This window comes from Haliaeetus leucocephalus, unplaced genomic scaffold (genome assembly GCF_000737465.1).
Source record: "Haliaeetus leucocephalus isolate CR32 unplaced genomic scaffold, Haliaeetus_leucocephalus-4.0 Scaffold141, whole genome shotgun sequence".
Taxonomy (NCBI): domain Eukaryota; kingdom Metazoa; phylum Chordata; class Aves; order Accipitriformes; family Accipitridae; genus Haliaeetus; species Haliaeetus leucocephalus.
In genome coordinates, this window is record NW_010972577.1 from 2,524,334 (window position 1) to 2,545,562 (window position 21,229).

Consider the following 21,229-nt stretch of genomic DNA (forward strand, 5'->3'; position numbering starts at 1 on the left):
TCATTAAAGCAATCACAGAAATCCCTCTTACCTAGAGGTCCAGGATCACACCCCACAGCAGCAGTTGTTGAGGTACATGTACTGGCAGAAGTAGCTGTGCATTATCATATCAAATCACAAGCAAACTTGGAAAAAACTCACAGCCTCTCCTGATACTCATTTAAGGATAGTAGTCAGCAGAAAGTGGTCAAAATCACTTTGGAAGTTGCAAGCTGTTACAGGGAATTCACTTCGTCCTCCTTCATTCCTAAAAGCAAAAGATGTAGGTTACAATCCTTTAAAATCTTAACAGAAACACTAGATTTTCTTTAAGAAATAGCTTTCCTAGGTAATACGTAAGCATTATATTGTTGCAACGTGTCTGCAAGACAATTGGAATCGTCTTTCATTCTGTCGTACCTTTCCCCTCTCTTCCCTCTCTCTCCTTCTCCTTCTACCCTGTTTTACGTCTCTTCCTGCTTTCTGGTTTACCCTTTTAGCAGTACAAGATCAAGACAAGCTACAAGGCATTTGCAGCAATCCCTACAAACACATTACTTATGGAACAGAAGGTTAGTGTTTGCTCAAAGACATGGTAATTGCACTGTATATTTAAGACCATTCGACTTTATGTACGTATTCTGACATTTCTGTGGGTGATATTGCAGAATGTAAGCTCTGGAACTAACTGCTCAGGATTATAATTCCAACTATTTTTCAGGGTCAACCACTTTCCACTGAAGATCAAAGCCTTCAGAAATCTGAATTTCTGCAAATAAATTCACTGTAAGAAAAAAAGTGTCCTGAAGGAATTGCCATTTATGGCAACATCTCAAAGTCTGTTTTGTTATTGGAAAGTGTCTGGAGCACTGCTATTCTGGGACCTACCAATCAGTAGGTCTTGGTCAATTAATGATTATTCAATGGCTATGCTTATACTAGTAAATTTAACATCCCAAGATAGGCAAATTTGACCAGCTGTATTGTTAAACTGTGAGAACAGTCCTGGCCATCGCACTGGCCTCCTCCCAAACAACTTCCCTGAGCACTTCAACAGTTAGCATGGGCCAGGGGGCTGTTCCCAGTACATAGCTTGTGGTAACAATCTTTTTCTGTAGGGCAGGATGATAGAGCCAAAGAACAGTCTCTAGTGCATTTATTTACTACCAAGGACACAACCAACAAGGACTGGGTTTTATAGTACTTATTTAGATAATTCATCTTTGGAAGTCAATTGAAAATGTAAATTTTGCATTGGAGGGTTCAAAGTACCCACCAATGTCTATTTTTTAAAGTTTTTTTCCCAAATTAGTTTTGCACAAAAGAATAGCCCACTAAGTTTAACAAAAATTTCTTATGATGAGCAATGAGCTAAGTGTCTTATATGTTTAAAGGCATGCTTAATCACTCTGACATCCAGTTTATAGCTTTATCAGAAAAATCTGTGGACCTAGTTCAGGAACTTAACCTCTGATTAATTTCCGTAAGATTAAGGATTCCTAACTGCACATTTAAATATGTATTCACATACACAGCTCAGCTGATTTCACTAGGAGTTTACAGAGCCTAAAGACACTGGAGAGGGTGAACTTAACCATGTAAAAATTTTGAATATGATAATTTTGTCCATGAAATATTACTGATTGTGACCTAGTAGTTATCAGTTAACTGCTATAACTAAGTTTGGGGTTTTTTTGGTTTTGTTTTTGTTTTTTTTAAAAAAGGGACATCCTTTCTTTTCCAGTGTTCTTTTAATCTTGAATGATTTTTTAATTATTTGCATAAAACCTGATCCTTCCCTTCCTTAAATCTTGAATGTGCTAACGAAGGCTACGTCTGCGTTAGCATGCAATGTGGTCCAATAGAAATGGCTCTGTAGAGGAAAATAGCTGATGCAGGGGATCCTACACCCCTGCGGAATGTATTTTGGAAGGGTTTTGTTTGGGCAGAGTGCCCGTTAGTGACTGGAAGCATTTGGTGTATTCCTGAAATGCTACTTCAGGGTTGACTTAACCTAAAAGGCATCCAGTTTGTGCACTCTGAGACTGCACTACTCTGCAAACCAAGTCAGGTATGGGACTTTGAGCAGGGTATTCACTTTGAGAGCACACTCCTGATGTGAACTAGTGGGTTAATGTCAGCCATCTGACTGCGCTTCTTCCGAAGAAAGGGATTCCTTCTGATGGTCTTGCTGATGTTCTCCGGGGCATTGACTCACAAGCTGTGTGCTACTTATCCCCAATACATAAGACTGAATTGTACAATCTAATGCTAGTATCTGTAGAAAAAGTAATGATTCAGAAGATACCTGTATTTAGATAGAGACGTTTGGATTCCCACCGCTTTATTGAAAACATTATCTTTGGTGTATCCTTCAGTAGCAAAAGCACAGTCATGTAAAACTAATAAGAAATCCATTTTCTGCTACAGGATTTGCCTTCAGGAGAGGTTCTTGACTAATTTACTTTGTAAATTTTATGTTTCAGTATGGCCTGACTACACGATTTCTCTCATTTTGGGAATTATGGACAATAATCTGCTATTGATCCATACCAGCAGCTAATTACAGTGCTCCTAAGCTAGTCCTGTTGTGTTAGCTGACGTGCATTTGGAGTATGGCTCTTAAAGAAGCATGAAGGAGTGACGTGGCACATGCAGGCCCCATTGTACCGAGCCCTAATATCCAAGTATTCCCCTCAAAAATATCGGGGAGGGAACTGGGAAGGAACTCATGACACGTTGTAGCTCAATGACAGTAATTATGTTGCTCCCATTTTATGGAATGTATTTTATACCCTAGATTAAAAAGAGATTGAAGACAATGAGATTTTAACTACATAAGTGATGTTTTATTAAGATTAAGATAAAGGTTATGTGGAAAAGAAGTTTTCGAGTGGCTTTTTTCTTCTTTTAGCAAGGAAGGAAGGCTTGTAATATCTGCAAGGCATAAATATTACAGAGCTGAATGCATGATTATGAATACATCATCTGCCTAAAGTGCTAAAAAAGTGTTTTGCTATGTGATTGAACTAGAAACTCACATTCTCAGAAGTCAACTTTTTCTACTGTGTGAGTAATTATATTACTTAATTTGAGTAGTCATGAGAAATAAGATTAGTCAGAACTGACATGTGGGTGATCCTAGTGACAATTCATGTGCAGTATTAATTAGATCCCATGAGAGAAAACTGTCTTTGATATGTCATGTAAGGTACAATGCTTTGTCTGCCTCTAAATTGTCTCCTTGTGTCTAACTTCCTTTCTCAATTCAATTTTTTTCTTTTATGTGTGTGTAGATGCTTTAATTTCAGCCAGCATTTTTCAACTTCTTATGAAGCCATTAGGCTATCACCATCTTAATGGTTTTTCTAGAACATCTTCTTATCCTCCAGTACTCTTACTCAATGCGAGTTGTTCAAATCTGTGCTCATTAGCAGAGAAGAAAAGGCTTATTGACTATATATATGTATACTTTGGCAACCCCAGAAGTGACTTAATATCAAATCTCATAACTGGCATGCTTTCCAGCTGTTGGAGTTTGTATGAACCTGATGTTCCTCGCATCACCTGTGCTCTGCTCAGAAAAATCCAGGCTATCTCTTGGAAGATTGGGCTGTAACTTCCTACAGAGCCAGAAGAGCAAAAACTTGTTTTTAAGGGACTTTTCCTCAGCATGGTCAGGCTCTGCCAGGGAAGGTGAACCAGGAACTGGTGTGACAGCAAGGCTGGCAAGACGGTGTCCTCACCAGCAAGGGCACAGCTCCCCAGTGCCTGGGCAAGGAGAGCAGAGATGGGGATAATGAGGTGGTGGTAACCATGGTCAGTCAGCAGTGCCATAAAAGCCACACAATTCAGAGCAATAAAGGAGGTCCACCGATAATGAACTCGTCAGCCCATCAGATGGTATGATCCAGGGGCTAGAAGAGGAAGTTGGACAAGTTTAATGTAGGCATAAGGCAAAAGTTTAACAGGAAGAATTAAGTAACCATTAGAAAAAAATTCTGGAGACTGAAATGGGCTCTTTATCACAGAAATTGAAAAATCAAGACAGGACACTTTTCTGGCACTTCATACAGTAATTCCAGAGAGTTCTGTGGTTTAAAGAAAAGGTCAGGCTAGGTGATCACTGTGGTTCCTTCTGGTCTTACTAACCTTGAGTTAGTGAGTCACCCCTCTACTGACACTCACTTTTGTATACCTTCTACAGTTATATAGATGTGATCACAGTCTAATTCAAAATTCCATTCCTAATCAGGTAGTATTTAAAAAGTAATACATCTATTATTTAGAGATTGTATTTATCAAATATCTATAAAAATGTCTTTCAGTCAAAATAGATAGTCATGAAAGGTTTATTTCAGGGAGCTACAGAAAAATTCTTAACTTTAAGTAGACAGTCTCTTGAACCAGATCCTACTTCATCTTCAGAATTATGTCAGATTTGCGATGTAACTTCAAAACTGTTGGATGCCTTGGAATTGCAAACCAAAAAAGCCTTCTCTTAACAATTCAGTGGTCGTTGGTCTACAGCTAGGTCTATGCAGGGGAATTTGTGTTTGCTGTGTCTGTCCAGATACACCCCCCCTCTGCAGGCTGATTGGGGTGAACTTCTCTTATCTGGGCATCATTTCGATGGGAAGGAAACCTGGGCGTGCAGACTTGAGGGGGAGAGGCACTACAAATGTTCTGCTCAGATTTCCCCCACTTTGAACTGCGGTGAAACCAGGATGATGGGGTGTGCCATGAAGCACACCTGCTTCCAGTCGAGGCTTATCCCACACTTACCACGTCTTCTGGAAAGCACTAGGTATAACTGGCTGTGGATGGAGGAGGTGCAAATGAAAGCACTGTTGACTTATCTGGCTTGTATTTATCAATTAATTAGAAGTAGAGAACTATAATTTCAATTTTAAATAAATGTAGAAAAAAAATCTTCTGTCTTAAAGAACAAATACTTTAGGTTATTGATTTTGTCTGTTTATGGCTGTTCCTATTTTCTCTTGTCACAATGCAATTTAGCTAGCTTCAAGAGAGTCTAAAACAGTCTTACCATATGATGTTACACTTCTAGGAAAACTCCAAAGACTTAGTAATTGCATGCTTGCATCCCATCACCTACCCAGCAGACTGCCAGCAGTGCAATGTATTCTCCTTGTGCAGGAAAAAAAGAAAAAATAAACAAAACAAAACATTTGCCTCCTCATGCAGAAGGAAAAAGAGGGTAAGGGTTTTTTTTGGTGAAAAGAAAGAAATGCAGCTGAGGAAATATGGTAGTGATCTGCTACACTGGAGACCCAGCTTTAAGTTCTTGCCTTGACAGAACTCTTACCTATTGTATTATCAAACATCCATTGGTATAGGGGCCGATCATGGCAAATGCAGATTCAGGTTGCTCTTTGAAGTCATACAGCAGGAACTTGGAAGCCATTTTTTCCCCCTTTCAGATGATAGACCTAACTGCTGGACAGTTGAGTATTATCAAGTATGTCAGGACCTTTCTGGACCTGGAAAGCACTTCTGACAACACTTTGTTGAGAACATTTTGATAAAAAAAGATTTTAGTTTTCCCCAAGTATTTCTGGTGTGCACTCAGTGAATTTCTTGCATCCAGATTACGTGTTCATGTCAAAATGTTTCTTAAGGCTAGGGATAAATACCTAGGGGTAAGAAAGAAAGGAAGTAATTTGTGCATTCGTAGAGTGATAAAGGACCTAGTTCATCTGTAATAATAACCAAGCTGCAAGTGTAAAAGCAGGCTATGAGGTCCCTCTTTCTTTCAAAGGCCGTGGAGCTTTATCAATTATTTTATAAAAGGAAAAGTAGTCAGGTCTTTTTAGTATCATCTCCCAGGATCTTCAAGGAATAAGTTAAAGGAACTCATGGTATGTGAAGGGATTTTTTTGCATTTGCTGAGGGCGTAGGAAAAGATATTGATGGGAAAAATATGCAGGAGAAATAAAAGAAGAGGAAACTTCTTGGCTTTTGCTCAGCCCAGGGTTTTCACAATACAATAAGAAGGAAGGTTACAATATTTGTTTTTTCTCCTTCTATTGATGTGGTTCATTGGTGAATGAAACTATGTTCTATATTTCCTGTGTGTTGTCAAAAGCTTTCATTCTTCTAACAAAATATTGGAGATCCTGTTCGGATCATTTACCAGTATCCTTTCAGCTCTGATACAGCTTTAGCAATCAGATAGCTTGGGGGAAAGAGGAGGGAAGGGTTGTAGTCATCACTGACGTCAATGGCATATGTGCATCACACCCTCAAAGTTGCCCTTTGCAAGGAAAAAATTAGTGGTTCAGCAACTGGTTATTTCATCTGAACATTTAAATTCTGTCACAAATACATTTGCATTCTCTAAATTGTTCTTGTCTTTTAAATTGTGGTCTTACTATTGTTCTTCATATATAATAAAAAAAATTTGAATGCCCAAATAGGTCCACTTTTGATATTGTTAGACCATCAGCATAGGAAATGAAGCTTGAATACTGTTGACAGCACTAGTCAACAGTACCCTAGATAGCACTAATGCTTTAAATTAATCATAACATTATTGCATGATAACTCCAGTAATGAGTTCAGGAACACTAGTTGTACTTTTTTTAAGCTCACATTTTTCTCTATGTAGAAATGTAAAAAGAAAAAAAGGCTCTGCTGGAAAAAAAATTTGAGTTGTACTTTGAAAAGCTAACAATGGATTAAACGGAACCTTTTTTCTTTGTAGAGGTCATAGCGCTGCCTAAAATCTAGTTATCGTTTCTTCTTTTTCTTTGGAGGACTCAGGCTGTTCAAATAGAAAAAAAAAAGAAGATAGATAAAACAACAGTGAAAGAAATTAGATGGATCACTTTGAACATGAAAATTTTCCTTCCCCAAAGGTTTAAAAAGGGAGAAGAACACTCAGGGGGACTGTGGAGCGCATGGGCCTTGGTGCTGTGCTCACCTGAGTTCTTCAGTCAACGAAGGCTCCAAAATGGAAAGATATAATGCCAATTTCCACTGAAACTGTTGGATGTTTGGTACTTAAATTATCCAGAGTCTTGGTTCTGAACAGAGACTTGTGGATGTGCCTGTAGTTCCTCAAGAAAGATTCCTCGGTATCTTCTGGGTAGTTGTTTCCTACCCTTGATTGTGTTCACCCTCTCCCACTTGCTCCGGTGAATTGAATGTGAAACAGAAATATGGTTTTTTTCTTAACAATTATGATGTTCATTACCCTACTGATTTCTTGGAGGTTTTGAGAAGCTTAGCAATTTCTCCATTCTGAACTTGTGACTGATTAAAATTTGCTGTTTTTCCTAACTCACATTCAGACTCATCATCTCTTTACAACAGGCTGCTTTGGCAATCCTGGTCCCAGTAGGTACTGGAATGACTCTTCTACTTAATTTTATCACTTCATTTTATATTTACCAGGAGGATGTAATCTCAGCTGAAGCTGAACAGCAGATACAGTACTCGAGTGTAGTGCTGAGCCCTCTTTAGCTGACCCCTCCTCTTCTACAGGACTGTCTTTTGATCTGAGAATTTAGCTGGATAACAGTGATGAGCTAGCGGAGATGAGAACATTACTTTTCAGTTCTGCATACATAGATGTATGCTTCCAGTAGCTGGGCAAGGAGAGAAAAAAAAATTGTACTCAGCAAGATTAAACTCAGAAATAATTACTTAAGTATATGCTTATTTTCTTTTTTTTAAAGATTCTGCCATTTCCCCCCCCACCTCCACATATGTCTTCTGTGACTGGCAGCCCTGGTACCCACCTTACTGGGATCAGTCAGTTCCCACAGAATCCCACAATCATGAAAAAGTCTTTTACAACAATGCTCTTTTTTTTCTCTTATTACCATTTATCTTTTGCAAATAACTAGCAAAATGAAACTTCAGAAAAACATAATGTGTTAACCAAAAAAATCCACAAACCCTGCAGGTCCCTCCCCTATAGTCCAGCTTCATGCATCAGCAGGCTTCCAGAGTAATTTTTGGTCTTGGCATGGAGTCTGTTTGGAAATCTCTTCAAAGCAGAAATGCGTGATGGTGGTGAGAGTGTGCCTTGAAGACTCTGGATGAAGATGAAAAGGGAACTGAGCACTGGAGTTTGGCTTTTGAGGGTGTTTTGTTAGTTTCCTGATAAAGTGAATTGATCAGCGAACTGATTCTCTATGTTCTCAAGCCTGCTCCAAGTACGGGCATAGGAAAGCAAGAGGTATATCCAAGCACAAGAAGCTTGTGTTTCGTTTTGGAGAGATTGCATGCCTGCTTAGACCAGCCATGTTTTAGTGCGGTATCGCATATGTATAGCACATATTTCGCTCTATACAACTGTGATTTCAGGCTAAAATCCAAAACCATCAAGCACTGGTTTTATTGCAATGCGGAATCACCATCCTCTTTAAACAAGAGACACTTTTTAAAGAAAATGTCTACTGGAGGAAAAGAAAGAGCCTCCTGCGTGCTTGGACCCTGCCTTGTCTGCCTGCTTACAGCCGGTGGGTTTCCTCCGATGGTGTGCGGCAGGCAGCCCCCCCCGACACCCCTGTGGCACACAGGGCACGTTCACTGCATTACATTGGCTGTGAAGGAGGGGGGAGTTGTTGGAGAAGGCTATTTAAACTGGTCGTTTCTGATCTCTAAAAGTAGAGACAATTCACCTTAGCTCTCTCCCTCTCTGCAATGTCCCCCTCCCCCCCAATTCTGAATCAGAAGTTGGTAACCTGAAGAACCTTAATATTCCTGTAATTTCTTCTTTTTCCATCTTTCCGTGGTGAAATGAGAAGTGCCACATTTGGAAACACAGTATTGCAAAAAAGTGTAGGTTTGCTTGGTTTTTACAATTTTGAACTCACGATCACGTTAAAATCTTTTGAATTGCAGGCATTAGAAGAGCCAACCAAGACTGCTAGTGTGACTGAAGGCACTGCTTTGGACACCCATTCAGAGGTAGTGCTGTTTTATCTCTTTCAAATCTCTATTTGAAAACAAGAAGCAAAGGTTCACTGAGCGATGTGTCCTCCTTTTTCAGATGTGCTCCCCTGCCCAGCTCAGACAACAAACGGAAGAGCTGTGTGCTGTCATTGACCAAGTTCTGCAGGACCCGCTGACTATGGTAACCCGTCAGTATGTGGGATTGACTTTTTGTCTTCCTTTCCTTTTGTCTCTTGTCATTAATAAGTCAGTTCTCTGTTGAAAATAATTTTCCAGCGCCGATGCGAATCTTCCCCAAGTTTCCTGCAGATGAGCACGGAGTCAGATGTTGGCAAGGTAGGTGAATATGCCCAAATGCTCTTTCCAGGTGGACATAAAGTAAATAAAAATCACAACAGTAAGGCCCATGGCAACAGAAAGCTTCAGTTAAGAGACGCGACATCAGCAGAATTGTCTGGCGATTTAAAAGACGTGGAAGGACAGAACTGTATCCCTGGAGTCAGTGCAGTCTTTGTTGCAGGATGCTTCCCTGAAGTCAGAAGGAGTTATGTTGTGAAAGAGAAGCTGTTTATTGAGGTTTCAGAGGTGAGGATCCATGAGAAAGAAATCCTTCACACCTTGCCTTCCATATTGCAGGGTCTCTGGCCATCTCCGAGATTTCATCCCATCTATGGGTCCTTACTACAGAAGAGCCAATGTTTCTAGCTTCAGTGATTGGAAACATCTTTCAGAACAATTCTTTTTTTTTATCATATTCATTATTGGCTTTCAAATAATGGGATAATTAAATGAATACGTAGATTTGCTCTTAAATGCTGATTTCCTTTCAACTCTGGCTCCTCACAGGAGGGGGATGTCTGCTACATCCATTTACCCCAGATAGCTCAGAAACAGGTAGTGAGAGGCAGGAGTTACTTTCTATACTGGTGTTAACCTTCTGGTTTCACTATGTTATACTGGTGTGCCTTCTGGGCTCAGAAGGATGAATAACCAAGGGAGGAGGGTCCTGTATTCAGTTTACCCCAGGTAAATTTAAGTTGGTATTACTAGCTATAGGAAAGTGAAAATGGCAGAAATCCAGCTGGAAACAGGAGGAAAGGGATTTTTGGCAGAGGAACACATCAAAAAGTTAACGCATTCAAAATATCCTGCACAACGTACAGTCCACCATGCAAAAACGAGGCACAGAACCAGCATTCCTGAGTGGGTATATTCAATATACACTTCAAATTTCAGTTTCACTTTTGAAATTACTTCTGTCAACCAGCACGCAGTGGTGAATCAGGCTTCAGGCAGCTGAAAGATGGAAACAGTACAGTAGCCAAAAAGCAGGAAGAGACCGTTATTGAGGAAATGTTTTCCAATGCCTGCACTGAATCTGAAGTGGTTAAAATTCTACTACTAAGTTGGACTTTTGAGCTATAGCATCCAAAACCTACTTCCTTGGACAATTGAGAACTGAGCCTTAACCAAATAGAAGGCATCTGTTAGCAGTCATGAAACCAAATAAAGGAGGCAAAAGGTGAGTTTACCAGGATGCAGCATAGGGACCAAGCTAAAGATTTTGAAGACCTCAGAATGAGCGAGTACAGTGCCTAAACTGAGCGTAAAAGAGACTCATAAACAGGAAGGAAAAAGGAGTATATGTAATAAGTAAATGCCTTAGAAGTAGAATGGACTGGTCAGAGGAAAGCAAGTTCTTGCAGATGAGAAAAGATGGTGTTTCAGGTTATTTTGTGAGCACATGTAACTTAAATATCATGGGGCAACCAAACTTGTGGCTGTATACTAATAAGCTTTTTGTTATGGGAGTTCTCAGAGGCAATTTAAAGGCCAGCTTGAATAGAGTGGGATCAATGTTTTTGAGTGGTAAAAATGAAATGTGATACTTTCTACAGTAAGCACCTCAAGCAAAACTTTAATATACCTTATTCTCAAGTATCATCTCATGAATCTTTACGGAAAACTGAATTTTTCTTGAATTTCAACAATTAATAACTTGTCACAATGATGAAAATCTAAGTTACTCCTCAGAATAACTCTTTGCTCTTAATATAACCATTTATTTTCTATAAGGTGTCAACAACGCTGCAGAGAGCAGCTGGGCGTGAAACAAGATATGTAAGTACTTTTATAATTACTCTATACTTTGCATGCACAAATATCTAATTTGTCTAATCTTGCTACCATACTAGGTGAGTCTGCACGTAGCAGACACAGGCATCTACTCATCTACTTGAGGTGTTTTCTCTAGTACGGAGAAGCGAGCATGCTAGAGCATTGGCAATTGAGACTTGAGATTGAGTCTTCCCACTGCTGTAAATCTGTCATGGCTGGAATATCCTCAGTGCAGTGTCCACTGATAATTTTACCTGTGTGAATATGTTAAAATTAATTTATTCACACACTTCTTTGTTTTTGTTTGCTTTGAGTGTTGGACAAGAGCTCAGCTATTTGGCAAACAGACTGTTACGGGTGCTGAAGGGTTTAGTTGTTTGGACTCAGCCTGCACTGTAGGGGACTTGCTTTGGTAGAATTCCTTTGGTTCTTGCCTATCCATCAGAATTTGAGGTTGACCCAAACTTTTCTTTCCAAGATATAGAGCTGGCTGAAACCCCACAGTTTAGCCTTAGACAAATAGAAGCTGTTTTGTCACATATACACATGTTCCAACATATAAAGAAAATCTCTGTATTGAGTCATCAGTTCAATTATTGAAACATTAAACCCAATTAACATTTTAATTCTCACTAGCACACACAGTTACTGCAGGTTCTGTGTTTTACTTACAACTCAACTAGTCATGTGGTGAGAAATCTCTGCTTACTGTTCATCATTCAGTGTTTCTATTGAACTTCAAATCAAAGCAGTGCTGGCAAAGCAATAGAGGCCTCCTAGTCTTATGCCAGCACAATGCTTGACTGAACAATTTCACTTTGCTTCTTGAATGTGGTGGTATGCATATTTTATTGCATACCGTGATTTTTTACTTGACAGATTGTGCAGGCTTATAGCAATTAGGAAGGATATTGGAAGAGAGCTTTTCAATGACATAGAAGAGTGTGTTTCAGAGGTAGTCTGTGAGAACAGGGATATTTAATACCACTCCAATGCAGATCTCCAGCTCCTAATACTGTGGCTGACATATAGCATATTTCAGGCATCCAACTTACATGCCTTAGGGATACAGTTAGGTTTTCTTTGCTGGCATAGAAAATCACCCTTACAAACTCTTCCTTCCCAGTCTCCCCTGGAACTTTCTAGATAAAGAAACAAATCAATATTTAAAAATACATTTGGGAATAACACAGAGGATTATTGGTAGGCTAACCTTTCCTGTTAATTGTACAAGCATGTTGCATTTTTGGTGTGTCAGAAAATAGACTGTGGACTCCAAGCTGTGGCGTGGTGGCTGAACGTGGTGGGTCCAGGCTCTGCTGGACTCTGCCATCGCTGCAGCCTGCAGCAGAGTCTCCTGAGGCACAAGCCACGTGTCCCTGACAGACCCCATACATCACAGCTCTTTCCCCGTCTCTTGCTCTGCTTCCTCTGGAAGACAAAAGCTATTTCTATCGCAGCTAACAAACCAGGTGGTGGCTTGTCCTCCGGCCCTTAGGGTGAGCACGCTCTGAGGTGGTTTTCCATTGAGTTGTCTTCTCCTCTTCCCCTTCCACTGGCCTCATCCCTGCAGCTCACTCGCAGAAGTAGGCTTTTAGTTTATGCAACAGAATTAATTTTACTAGAAAGAATTAAAATGGTAATTTACCAATATAATTTTCTTAATCTTTTTGTATTCATGATGTCTGATATTGAGATGCTTGACAAAATGTTGCTTTGAGGGTGCTTTTGGTTAAAAGAAAAGCTTCAATTTGTTTATTATGAGTCAGGGATAGGAAAATCTGTCATCATGCTAAAGTGTTATTTATAAACACACACACGTAAATGTATATGCATGCACACATGATAATATTACTAATTCAGTAGGTTATATGGAGTGGTAGACTATACAAATATGTTGAAATAGCCTGCCATTTAACAATTAAAATGGCACAGATTTGCTTCAGCCTCAATTACTTTTTGTCTTCTCATGCACTTCAGAACCTTTTAAGGATGTAAATGATTGTACAAATAGCAAGGGAGCATATAAGAAGTATGGAAAAATGTCTGACTTCAGTGAAATTACAACAGTTTGTACCAGCTGACAACTAAGTACTACTGTTGTCATTTAACAACTTTTTAAACTGTATGGTCTTTGATAAGATCCCATTCACCATTTTATAATAGTGCATCTCTGTTGGCTTTAGGGATGATACTGCTGATGGGTAATAATAATATAATCATTCTCTAAAGAAATTACTTTTATGGCTATCGAGTGCCTAATATAAATACTTAGACATTGTGTTTCCATATAATTACTGTTACCAGTGAAAGCTTTCTTAACTTTAATTTCAAGTTCTAGCAAATTTATAGTTTTATCATTTAGCCCACTTACAACTGCTTAAAAAATAATTTCTCATGATTAATTGGAATAATTACTTTGCATATTATTGACATTTTTGCTCTTCTTGACAATTCTATTCTAAAAAAACCTATTTTAAGTGTTACAGACATGACACACAAATGAAAAAAAGGAGAAAATATGAAGCAGCTAAAAATGCACACAGACATGCAGAAATAAGAGCGTTTTTCTTTATCTGCAGTCTGCTGTGCTTATATACATTTCAGGTAACCCCTTTGAAATGAGATTTACTCTTAATTTGCACCACTGAAGTGAGAGAATTTCATTCTAGCCCACTTGTATCTTTAGATCCTTCTGAAGTGCTTTGGTGTCTTTAAGCCCACAAGGAGATTGGTCATCACACTTGGTTACTGGTATGAAAGTGAGTCCCTAGTGTGTAAGTAGCCACTAGTAAAAACTCTAGTTTACTCTGTCAAGGGCAGAAGATGGACCTCTGGTAGATTTTGTGCTAAATCACAGCTGTCCCTGTGTCGGTGGGAAGGTTTCCTCCACCAGTAGCTGTGTTTAGAGATGTGAGTGCTCTCAGCGAGGAGCACAGTCCTCCACCATGACTCATGGTGATGCTGTTCTCACCACCAGTGCAGGACTAGAGCCAACAGGTCCAGGGAGTGAGGAAACATCTCTAGCACTTGGGAGGCCACATCTGGAGTTCTGTGGCCAAATCTCTCCAAGGTCTTTGTCACAGGGGAACAAAGGAAAAGCATATTCTTCCACCTCCAAATGAGCTGGAATTGCTTTTCTGCTCAAAATGGTGAGAGGAGCATATAGCTGAGTGGATAAAAAAACAACTGTAGTGGTTCTTCTGCAGAGGGTGCAGGCTGTAATGGCACTGACTTTTCTTCTACTACTGCTATAACATCTAACCATTGCATCTAGTACTTTTTTTTACCACCATACTGAAGAACATTGGCATTTTAGAGTCTCAAGGCCTCCAAATCACACCTACATCAAGGAAGGGCATGTTATCCATACAGAAACTGTGTTATCCAGTGGAACTCCTGAAGAACTTGAAGGAATTGATTGGAGGGATCAATGCACCAGAAATCCTGAATGTCACCACTGTGTGGGCAAATAAGCATGTGGCACATGGCTGTTTCACATACACACACAAATACTTTGCATTCATCACATTTACCCTTTATCTGGAAAATAGGGCTTCTGCTGTTCAATGTATACTTCGAAAAAAAGAGTAATGCTTGAGTAGGATTGTTCTGGTTTTCATAATGTAAAGTCAGAGGATGAAAAAGTTGGACTGAGCTCCCAATACAATTGATAGCATTAATAGCATTGATGCTGCAAATTAACAGGCAATGGCAGGCTCAGAAATGTCAGGATTTTCATTTTGAGATTAGATTGAGATGAAAAAGTGAAATTTTGTTGCACTTGGAAAAAAGTATCCCAAAAGTTTAATGGGCATTTATATTTGATTATACCCAGAAATAAACTGGAAATGACAATATTTTAACTTCTCTTACCAATTGCATGTCACTGCATCAGTGGTAAAAGCTTCTGTACCTAAGCATACTGCTGTCTGTGGCTTTTTCTTCTGTCATCGCTATAATCACTATGATATTGTATGTAAAACTGTATATATTTACCTTTTTGACAGGCCAACCTTTACAAATCGGCACCTATGGTAACAGAGAGTCAGCTGGTATGTATTGCACAGCTGTGATACGCTGTTTTTCAAAATTTGCACAAGCACAAAAGCTAAAGGAATCATTATTTACTTTCTTAGTCCTTTGAAAGAACCTGCAGTCAATATCCTCCTACAAAGCTGCATTGCTTTCTTCTGTACTGAATACACAGCTGTTTTAAGTAACTGTAAATCCTGACAGTACTTGTAAACCCAGGAACCAAATGACAAACTAGACAACCTTGCTGAATCTTGAGGCATATGACAACTGTAGAGTCTACTGCTGGTTTTTGGACTCTTTTAATATTACACTTCTACAATTTTGTTTATATGCAACAACGTTCCGGCATCTATTTTCTTCTTACTGGTTTTAATCAAAGCTGGCTTAACTACTGAAAAACAAGGGTAAAAATCAAATAAAGAAAGGGAGATTATGCATCAGATGTTCATTTTAGCTCTCATCACAGTTAAGTCCCGTTGGAGCCAAACTTTCTGAAGAAGAGTCAGAAGAGAGGTCACGGAGCCTGTCCAAGAGACAGTGACCACTAATGAACGCTTAGGGAAAAAATGAGATGTGGATGAGAATTTTTCCCCTTTGTATTTCAGCTAACGGAATTTTAGGGACTTCCTGAATCAATTTCTTCTGTTTAGTAATCTTTGACCACTTCTTCTTTCATGATTATTTCCAGTTACTTTTAAAATCTTTTTATACTTTGGTCTCTACAACATTCTGTAGCAATAAGGTTTACTTTTTAATTACGCATTGTGTGAAATAGTACATTATTTCTTTGTTTTAAACCTACTACTTGACCTCAGGTCTTGTACTGAAACAGCAAATAATTGTTCTTTCTTCACTTTCTAAATAATATTAAAGATTTCTAGGTATTAACCATAATACCCTATCAGTCACCTCTTTTTCATACAGAAAAGTCAAAATTGCTTAGTCACTCTCGAGAAGTATGGATACAGTCCCTTATCTTTGATGATCCTTGTTGCCCTTTTCTGTATCTTTTTCAGGTTTTTGTTTTTGAGATTTGGAGACTAAAACCATGAACTGCTCTTTTCTAGCTCTGAACACTTCTGCTTCCTATTTACAGAACAACATGATAACATTCTTTGTTGTTATTTCTATTCCTTTCTTAACAGTTCCTAGTAATTTATTTAGTTTTTACTTGTGTTCAACAGTAAGCAATGTTTGCATAGAAGTCTATACAATAAGTCCAAGACATGTTTCCTGAGTAGCAAGAGCTAGTTTCCGAGCTAATTAGTTCATCACTGCATGTGTAAATTTAGGATGTGGTTTAGTTTTTCCCTGTGAAATGTATCAATGTTGAATTCAGTAAGTTTCACCCGCCTTTTTATCATTCATTCGCTCAGTACCATAAAATCTCCCTGCAACTCTTTGCACTGATATTTTGTTTTTACTCCCCTGAATGATTCAGTATTACCGGCAAACTTTGTCACCTTACTAGGCACTCTTTTCTAGCTGATCTACGTCCATAATTCAAAGCCCAGATTGCAGAGCATGTCTCTGAGGAACTCTATTTGTAACTTCCCTCCACTGTGAAATTTGAACATTTATGCCAACCTTTTCCTTCCTATCTTTTAACTGGTCCATAGGAAATATTCTCTTTTACTCCTAGCAGTTTCATTTCCTTAGTAGACCCTGCTGAAAGACCTTCACCAAAGCCTTTGGAAATCCACGTGCAACGTGCCTGAACATTCACTGAACTTTATAATGTGTGACGCAGCCTCAATTTTGTTATCCCTGGTCGTGCATTTAGGGACCTGGTGGGGAGAGAAAAAACCCAGACACTGAGCCTCACATAAGACGGTCTGTTGATTCCCAATTGATTTCATCTAATGTCTTTTCCTAGATGCCAAAAGTTTTCATATTGCTAGTTTAAACATAACTGCTGTATCAGCCAGCTTTCTTGCATCACTAACCCTTTAAAATAACTGTAAAAGATTTATCAGGCATGAGTGCCCTTTCAAAAGCCATTCCCGATTATTTGTCCAAATGTATAGTAATTCTGTTCTTTAGTATAATTTGTTCCTACTACTTTGTACAGCTTGAAATGTCACATGTAGTGATTTGTGATCCAGGATCCTGTGGTAAAACCTGTCCCATAGTTGCCACTTCTCATTCTCTTGGTACTGATTATGTCTGAAGGAGTAAGTTAAATACCACAATTCATAGTGTGGCCATTTCACACTGGAATTGCTTTACAACTTTATTTATTCCTTGTACTTTATTTGCTCATTTTATTGATTTTTTCTCAAATCTGTCTTAAAGACACTGTACTTGAAACAGTTCCTCAAAATTGTTTCTTTGCCTGGGTGAGAACCTCCCTAAGTCCTCCTGTGAGGAAAGCTGAAGTTCAGCCTTGGTCTCCTCTTCTTCATGCATCTTTTTTATGTGTTGATTATATCTACTGGCCCCATAGACTTTTAGTTGTAAGGAAATTTAGCAAGTTGTTTTTTTTTTTCCAAAGTCTTTCTTGGCCTACTGTATGACATATTTATGTTATGGGCTGGATTTTTTTTTCTTTCTTTCTTTTTTTCTCTAGACTGTATTTGAATACATCTTTATGTCCTTTGAGCCTTTTCCTCATTCCTTTTTTCACTTCTTTGCAGTGCTCTTTGAACATCCTAGTATTTATTGATCTCTTAAATTCTTCTAAGCTGGTACATAACTTCTTGGAAACATTACTGTCTTAAGCAGTATTCTGGTCACTTATAACCATTTCATCCTTTTGGCAGCTCCTTTGATTTTTTTTTCTCTTTTTTTTATAACTATTTTAATTATTTATCTATATCTTTAAATTACAGCAGTGGAATTCTTGTGTGTCTTTTTTGATCAGACAGCAATGTTGTCTCTGAGCACACTGTGATCTCTATTGATGAATGACTCTTCAGTAGTAACATTCTGACTTAGAAATTTTGCAGGATTTGTGATTCAGCTAATTACTTCTCCTCTTGTGGAATCTCTGACCAGCTATACCAGGGACCAGTTATTATACCTACACCTCTCAGCTGTGTGACTTCTATCCAATGGACAGGCAAAGCACTGGGCATGCCACTGTGACTCTTGTCAACAGATTTTCTACTCTTTTAAAAGATGGCTGTGAAGGACCTAGGATAACAAAGTGCAAAGCCATACCCAGCACACCAACGCTACACACAATATCGCCATTATCATTGACTACAACATTTGTTCTTTATACATTAAGCAAATAAGACAAAATTCACATGGGACCAGTCTTGCATACCTTGGTACCATTTTCTTAGTTTTTCTTGGTTCAGACATTTTAATGCTGTGTGCAATTTTAATGAGTGTGCAATGGAAGGATTTATCAAAATGTATTTATATACAAAAATAGTAGGAGGGGAGTCATATATATTTAGAGCAAATACAGAACGGTATTTCTGCATTTTGTGAGCAGGTTTAAATGACAGTAACAGAAAGAACACAGTGCAGTTTCTTGCATGGAAAGGATTGTGGATAGGAGTTGCAGGAACTTGAGACTGGACAGAAGATGAGTTCAAGCATTTGAAGGAAGAAAAGCATTAGAGAAAAGTAGATAACAATGGTCTGGTCCAGGAGTTAAAGCTGGAGTGTTTCATTTAATATCTAGATATATTTCTATGGCTTAATTTGTTCTGGTGTATTTTAGATGTGACTTGGCAGCTTGAAGTATTTTTTCTCTAATTAATTTATTTTGAAACACATATATTACCAGTATTTCCTACATTTAAATCTGTTGAGCCCAAAGTTCCATGAAATAAATTAAACCATGCTTGAGAATACGACACCTCAAGAATTATACTGTGATTGCTTTAAGATAAACTAGCACTCAATTCAGCATCTTTTAAGACCCACTTCTGGCCAGAATGGCATCAAATATAGCATAGTTGTCAGGTCCAACATAAAATCAGGGCTCGTGGGTGCATCTGTCCACCTAAAATGATTTCACGGCCTTTGAGCACATGAATGACTTCTGGAAGGCATTTGAGGAGTGATCCATGTAGAGCCATCACACAACAAAGTAAGAAAGAGTTTAATGATATACCAAAGGAAAATGTGAGTGAAGGGAACTTAAATGTGCTTAAAGGGTTTCCTAAAGAAAGGGAAGGAAGCAGAGAGCAGCGTCAGTTCTGAGGGCTTGCCCTTATACCCCTCCCTGCCACCAGCCTGGGCAGCGAGCAGTGCCTGGGCGAACCTGCTCCCTTTTCTGGTCCCAGACTTGCAGACTTGCTCCTCTGCTGATCCCAGAACAGCAGCAGAGGTGAATGCCTCCTTCGCACTACTCTTATTGTGGGTCTGTTTTCTCCAGCTGTTGAGGAAAGGACTCATCCTTGTACTGTGAGTAGAATGGAAAAGAACTAAATCCATTGATTTTAGTTTTGGCTTAGTTTAGCACAGAGTCAGTGGAAATCATAATACAGTATAGTATCAGACATCTTGTTGAAAATTCAGCTGCTTCTTTAAATGCAAATATTTCAGTATGAAAAAAAAATAAAGACAACTTGAATTTCAAACAGGTGACTGTTCTCGCCGCTCTGGTGCAAAACCTGCTGCTGCTTCAGCATGAAGGTGGAGAAAATAATTATCCTTTCTTCCTAGGCTTTTCAGTGATGTGAATGATTTACTATTTAGCTGGAGGAAGAGGAAATCCTTTTAACCACAGTTATATGCCTTCACACCTTCAAATGTACTAAAGAAGAACTTCATTGTAGACTGACACACTGGCTGGATTGTTTTACTGGATTTTGGCAAGTGTAAGGCCTCTACAAGGGAAAATAAAGATAAACTAATATGTTCAATAACATATTTCCCTTTGTGAAGTCTAATTTGTGGCAGAAAAGAAATAGAAGGGTACTATTTTAAGGTGTTTCACAGTCCAACTAAACAAAGCATCTCTGTTTGTACTGTTAGGGCTAAAAGCATCTTTTTGCTGACAGTGGAAACTGCAATGATCCTTCATGACAAGGGAGCCAGATGCTCACTATCTGAAAGCAGGTGCTCTCAACTCTTTAGAGGCTCCTCAGGTGACTCTGGCTTCTCAGTGCTGACAGAAGATGACTGCATTGGCTGGGGCGTGCTGTGTTGCATACTTGCCCAATCTGCCCCAGGGTCCCTTTCCTAAAAACTAAGGAGGTCGTTAGAAAGGACTGGGAATGGTTCCTCTCCGTGAGGGAATTCTTTGGTTATCCCATTTGAAGGAGAAGGCTTCAAAGACTGCAAGAAAATATTTGTACAGAAAAGTTAGATATAAATGGCTATGCAGGCGAACAGATAGACTCAGGGCTTGTTATTTGCCAAATGAGGTCTGATGGACCTAGAGCAGAAAGGAAAGAAAGAGGGCAGCTAACTCTTTTATCCCAAGGCTAGCTCTCCCATTTTATTATATATTTTTATCTGATCATGTCATATTTTTTGTTAATAATTTGTCTGGCTGCCTCAGAGACAGGCTGTTTCAAAACAGCACGGCATCGAAAACATATTAAAAAGCTAATCCCTTGTTAAACATTAAGAGGCAACTTTCTTGTTTGCAGGAAAGCTGTTCAGCTATCCAGAACAACTTAACGTCTGTGTAGTGACACAGAGCACCGCAAAGAGTTAGTGCAGTCATTGCTAGTTACCAAAGAGGTGTCCGGCCCTACATACTGGAGATCTCCCAATACTCTGGATAAGGGGAAGCAATAGTGACTCAGATAGGAGAAACATGGGACTCAGAGGATTTTAGGCCTCTGCTGAGAGGAATGGGGTTGCAGCTGGGACCTTCCTCACCCCTGTCAGCAAGATCTCAGGGACAGCCAGTGTCACAATAACAGAAGGAAAAATTCGAGGTGAACATGCCCATCCACCTGCTGATGAGAATTTCACTCTTCTGACTTTTGAGGCAAATATCGTGCAAGGCTCATTTTCATACAGCCAAAATACCTCCTGTCCCTGAAGAAGGGTGGTCGTGTCCATACTGCCAATCAACGGGTGCCCTGGCCCAGCCTATCCTCCTATTTCTGACTGTGCACTTGCTGACCTGGGCCAAAACCACGCCAGGGAGCACCCTGGTGCTGAATCGGTAGAAGTAATTATGGGTCAGCTCTGGAGCTTGTGTCTTGGCCCTGTGTAATTTGCTAATAGGGCTGTAGCCATATGATGA

The 21,229-nt window shown here is 39.2% G+C and overlaps 1 protein-coding gene across 1 annotated transcript in view; it reads left to right on the forward strand.

Annotated features, from left to right (window-relative positions):
* The window catches only part of MLIP (muscular LMNA-interacting protein), a 138,182-nt gene that overhangs the window by 87,429 nt on the left and 29,524 nt on the right, over window positions 1–21,229 (forward strand). Inside the window, exons 6-11 of the mRNA XM_010561102.1 lie at window positions 480–551; window positions 8,857–8,922; window positions 9,005–9,088; window positions 9,184–9,243; window positions 10,984–11,028; window positions 15,036–15,080. Of these exons, the coding sequence (XP_010559404.1) occupies window positions 480–551; window positions 8,857–8,922; window positions 9,005–9,088; window positions 9,184–9,243; window positions 10,984–11,028; window positions 15,036–15,080 (372 nt within the window). The remainder of the gene's footprint in view (window positions 1–479; window positions 552–8,856; window positions 8,923–9,004; window positions 9,089–9,183; window positions 9,244–10,983; window positions 11,029–15,035; window positions 15,081–21,229) is intronic.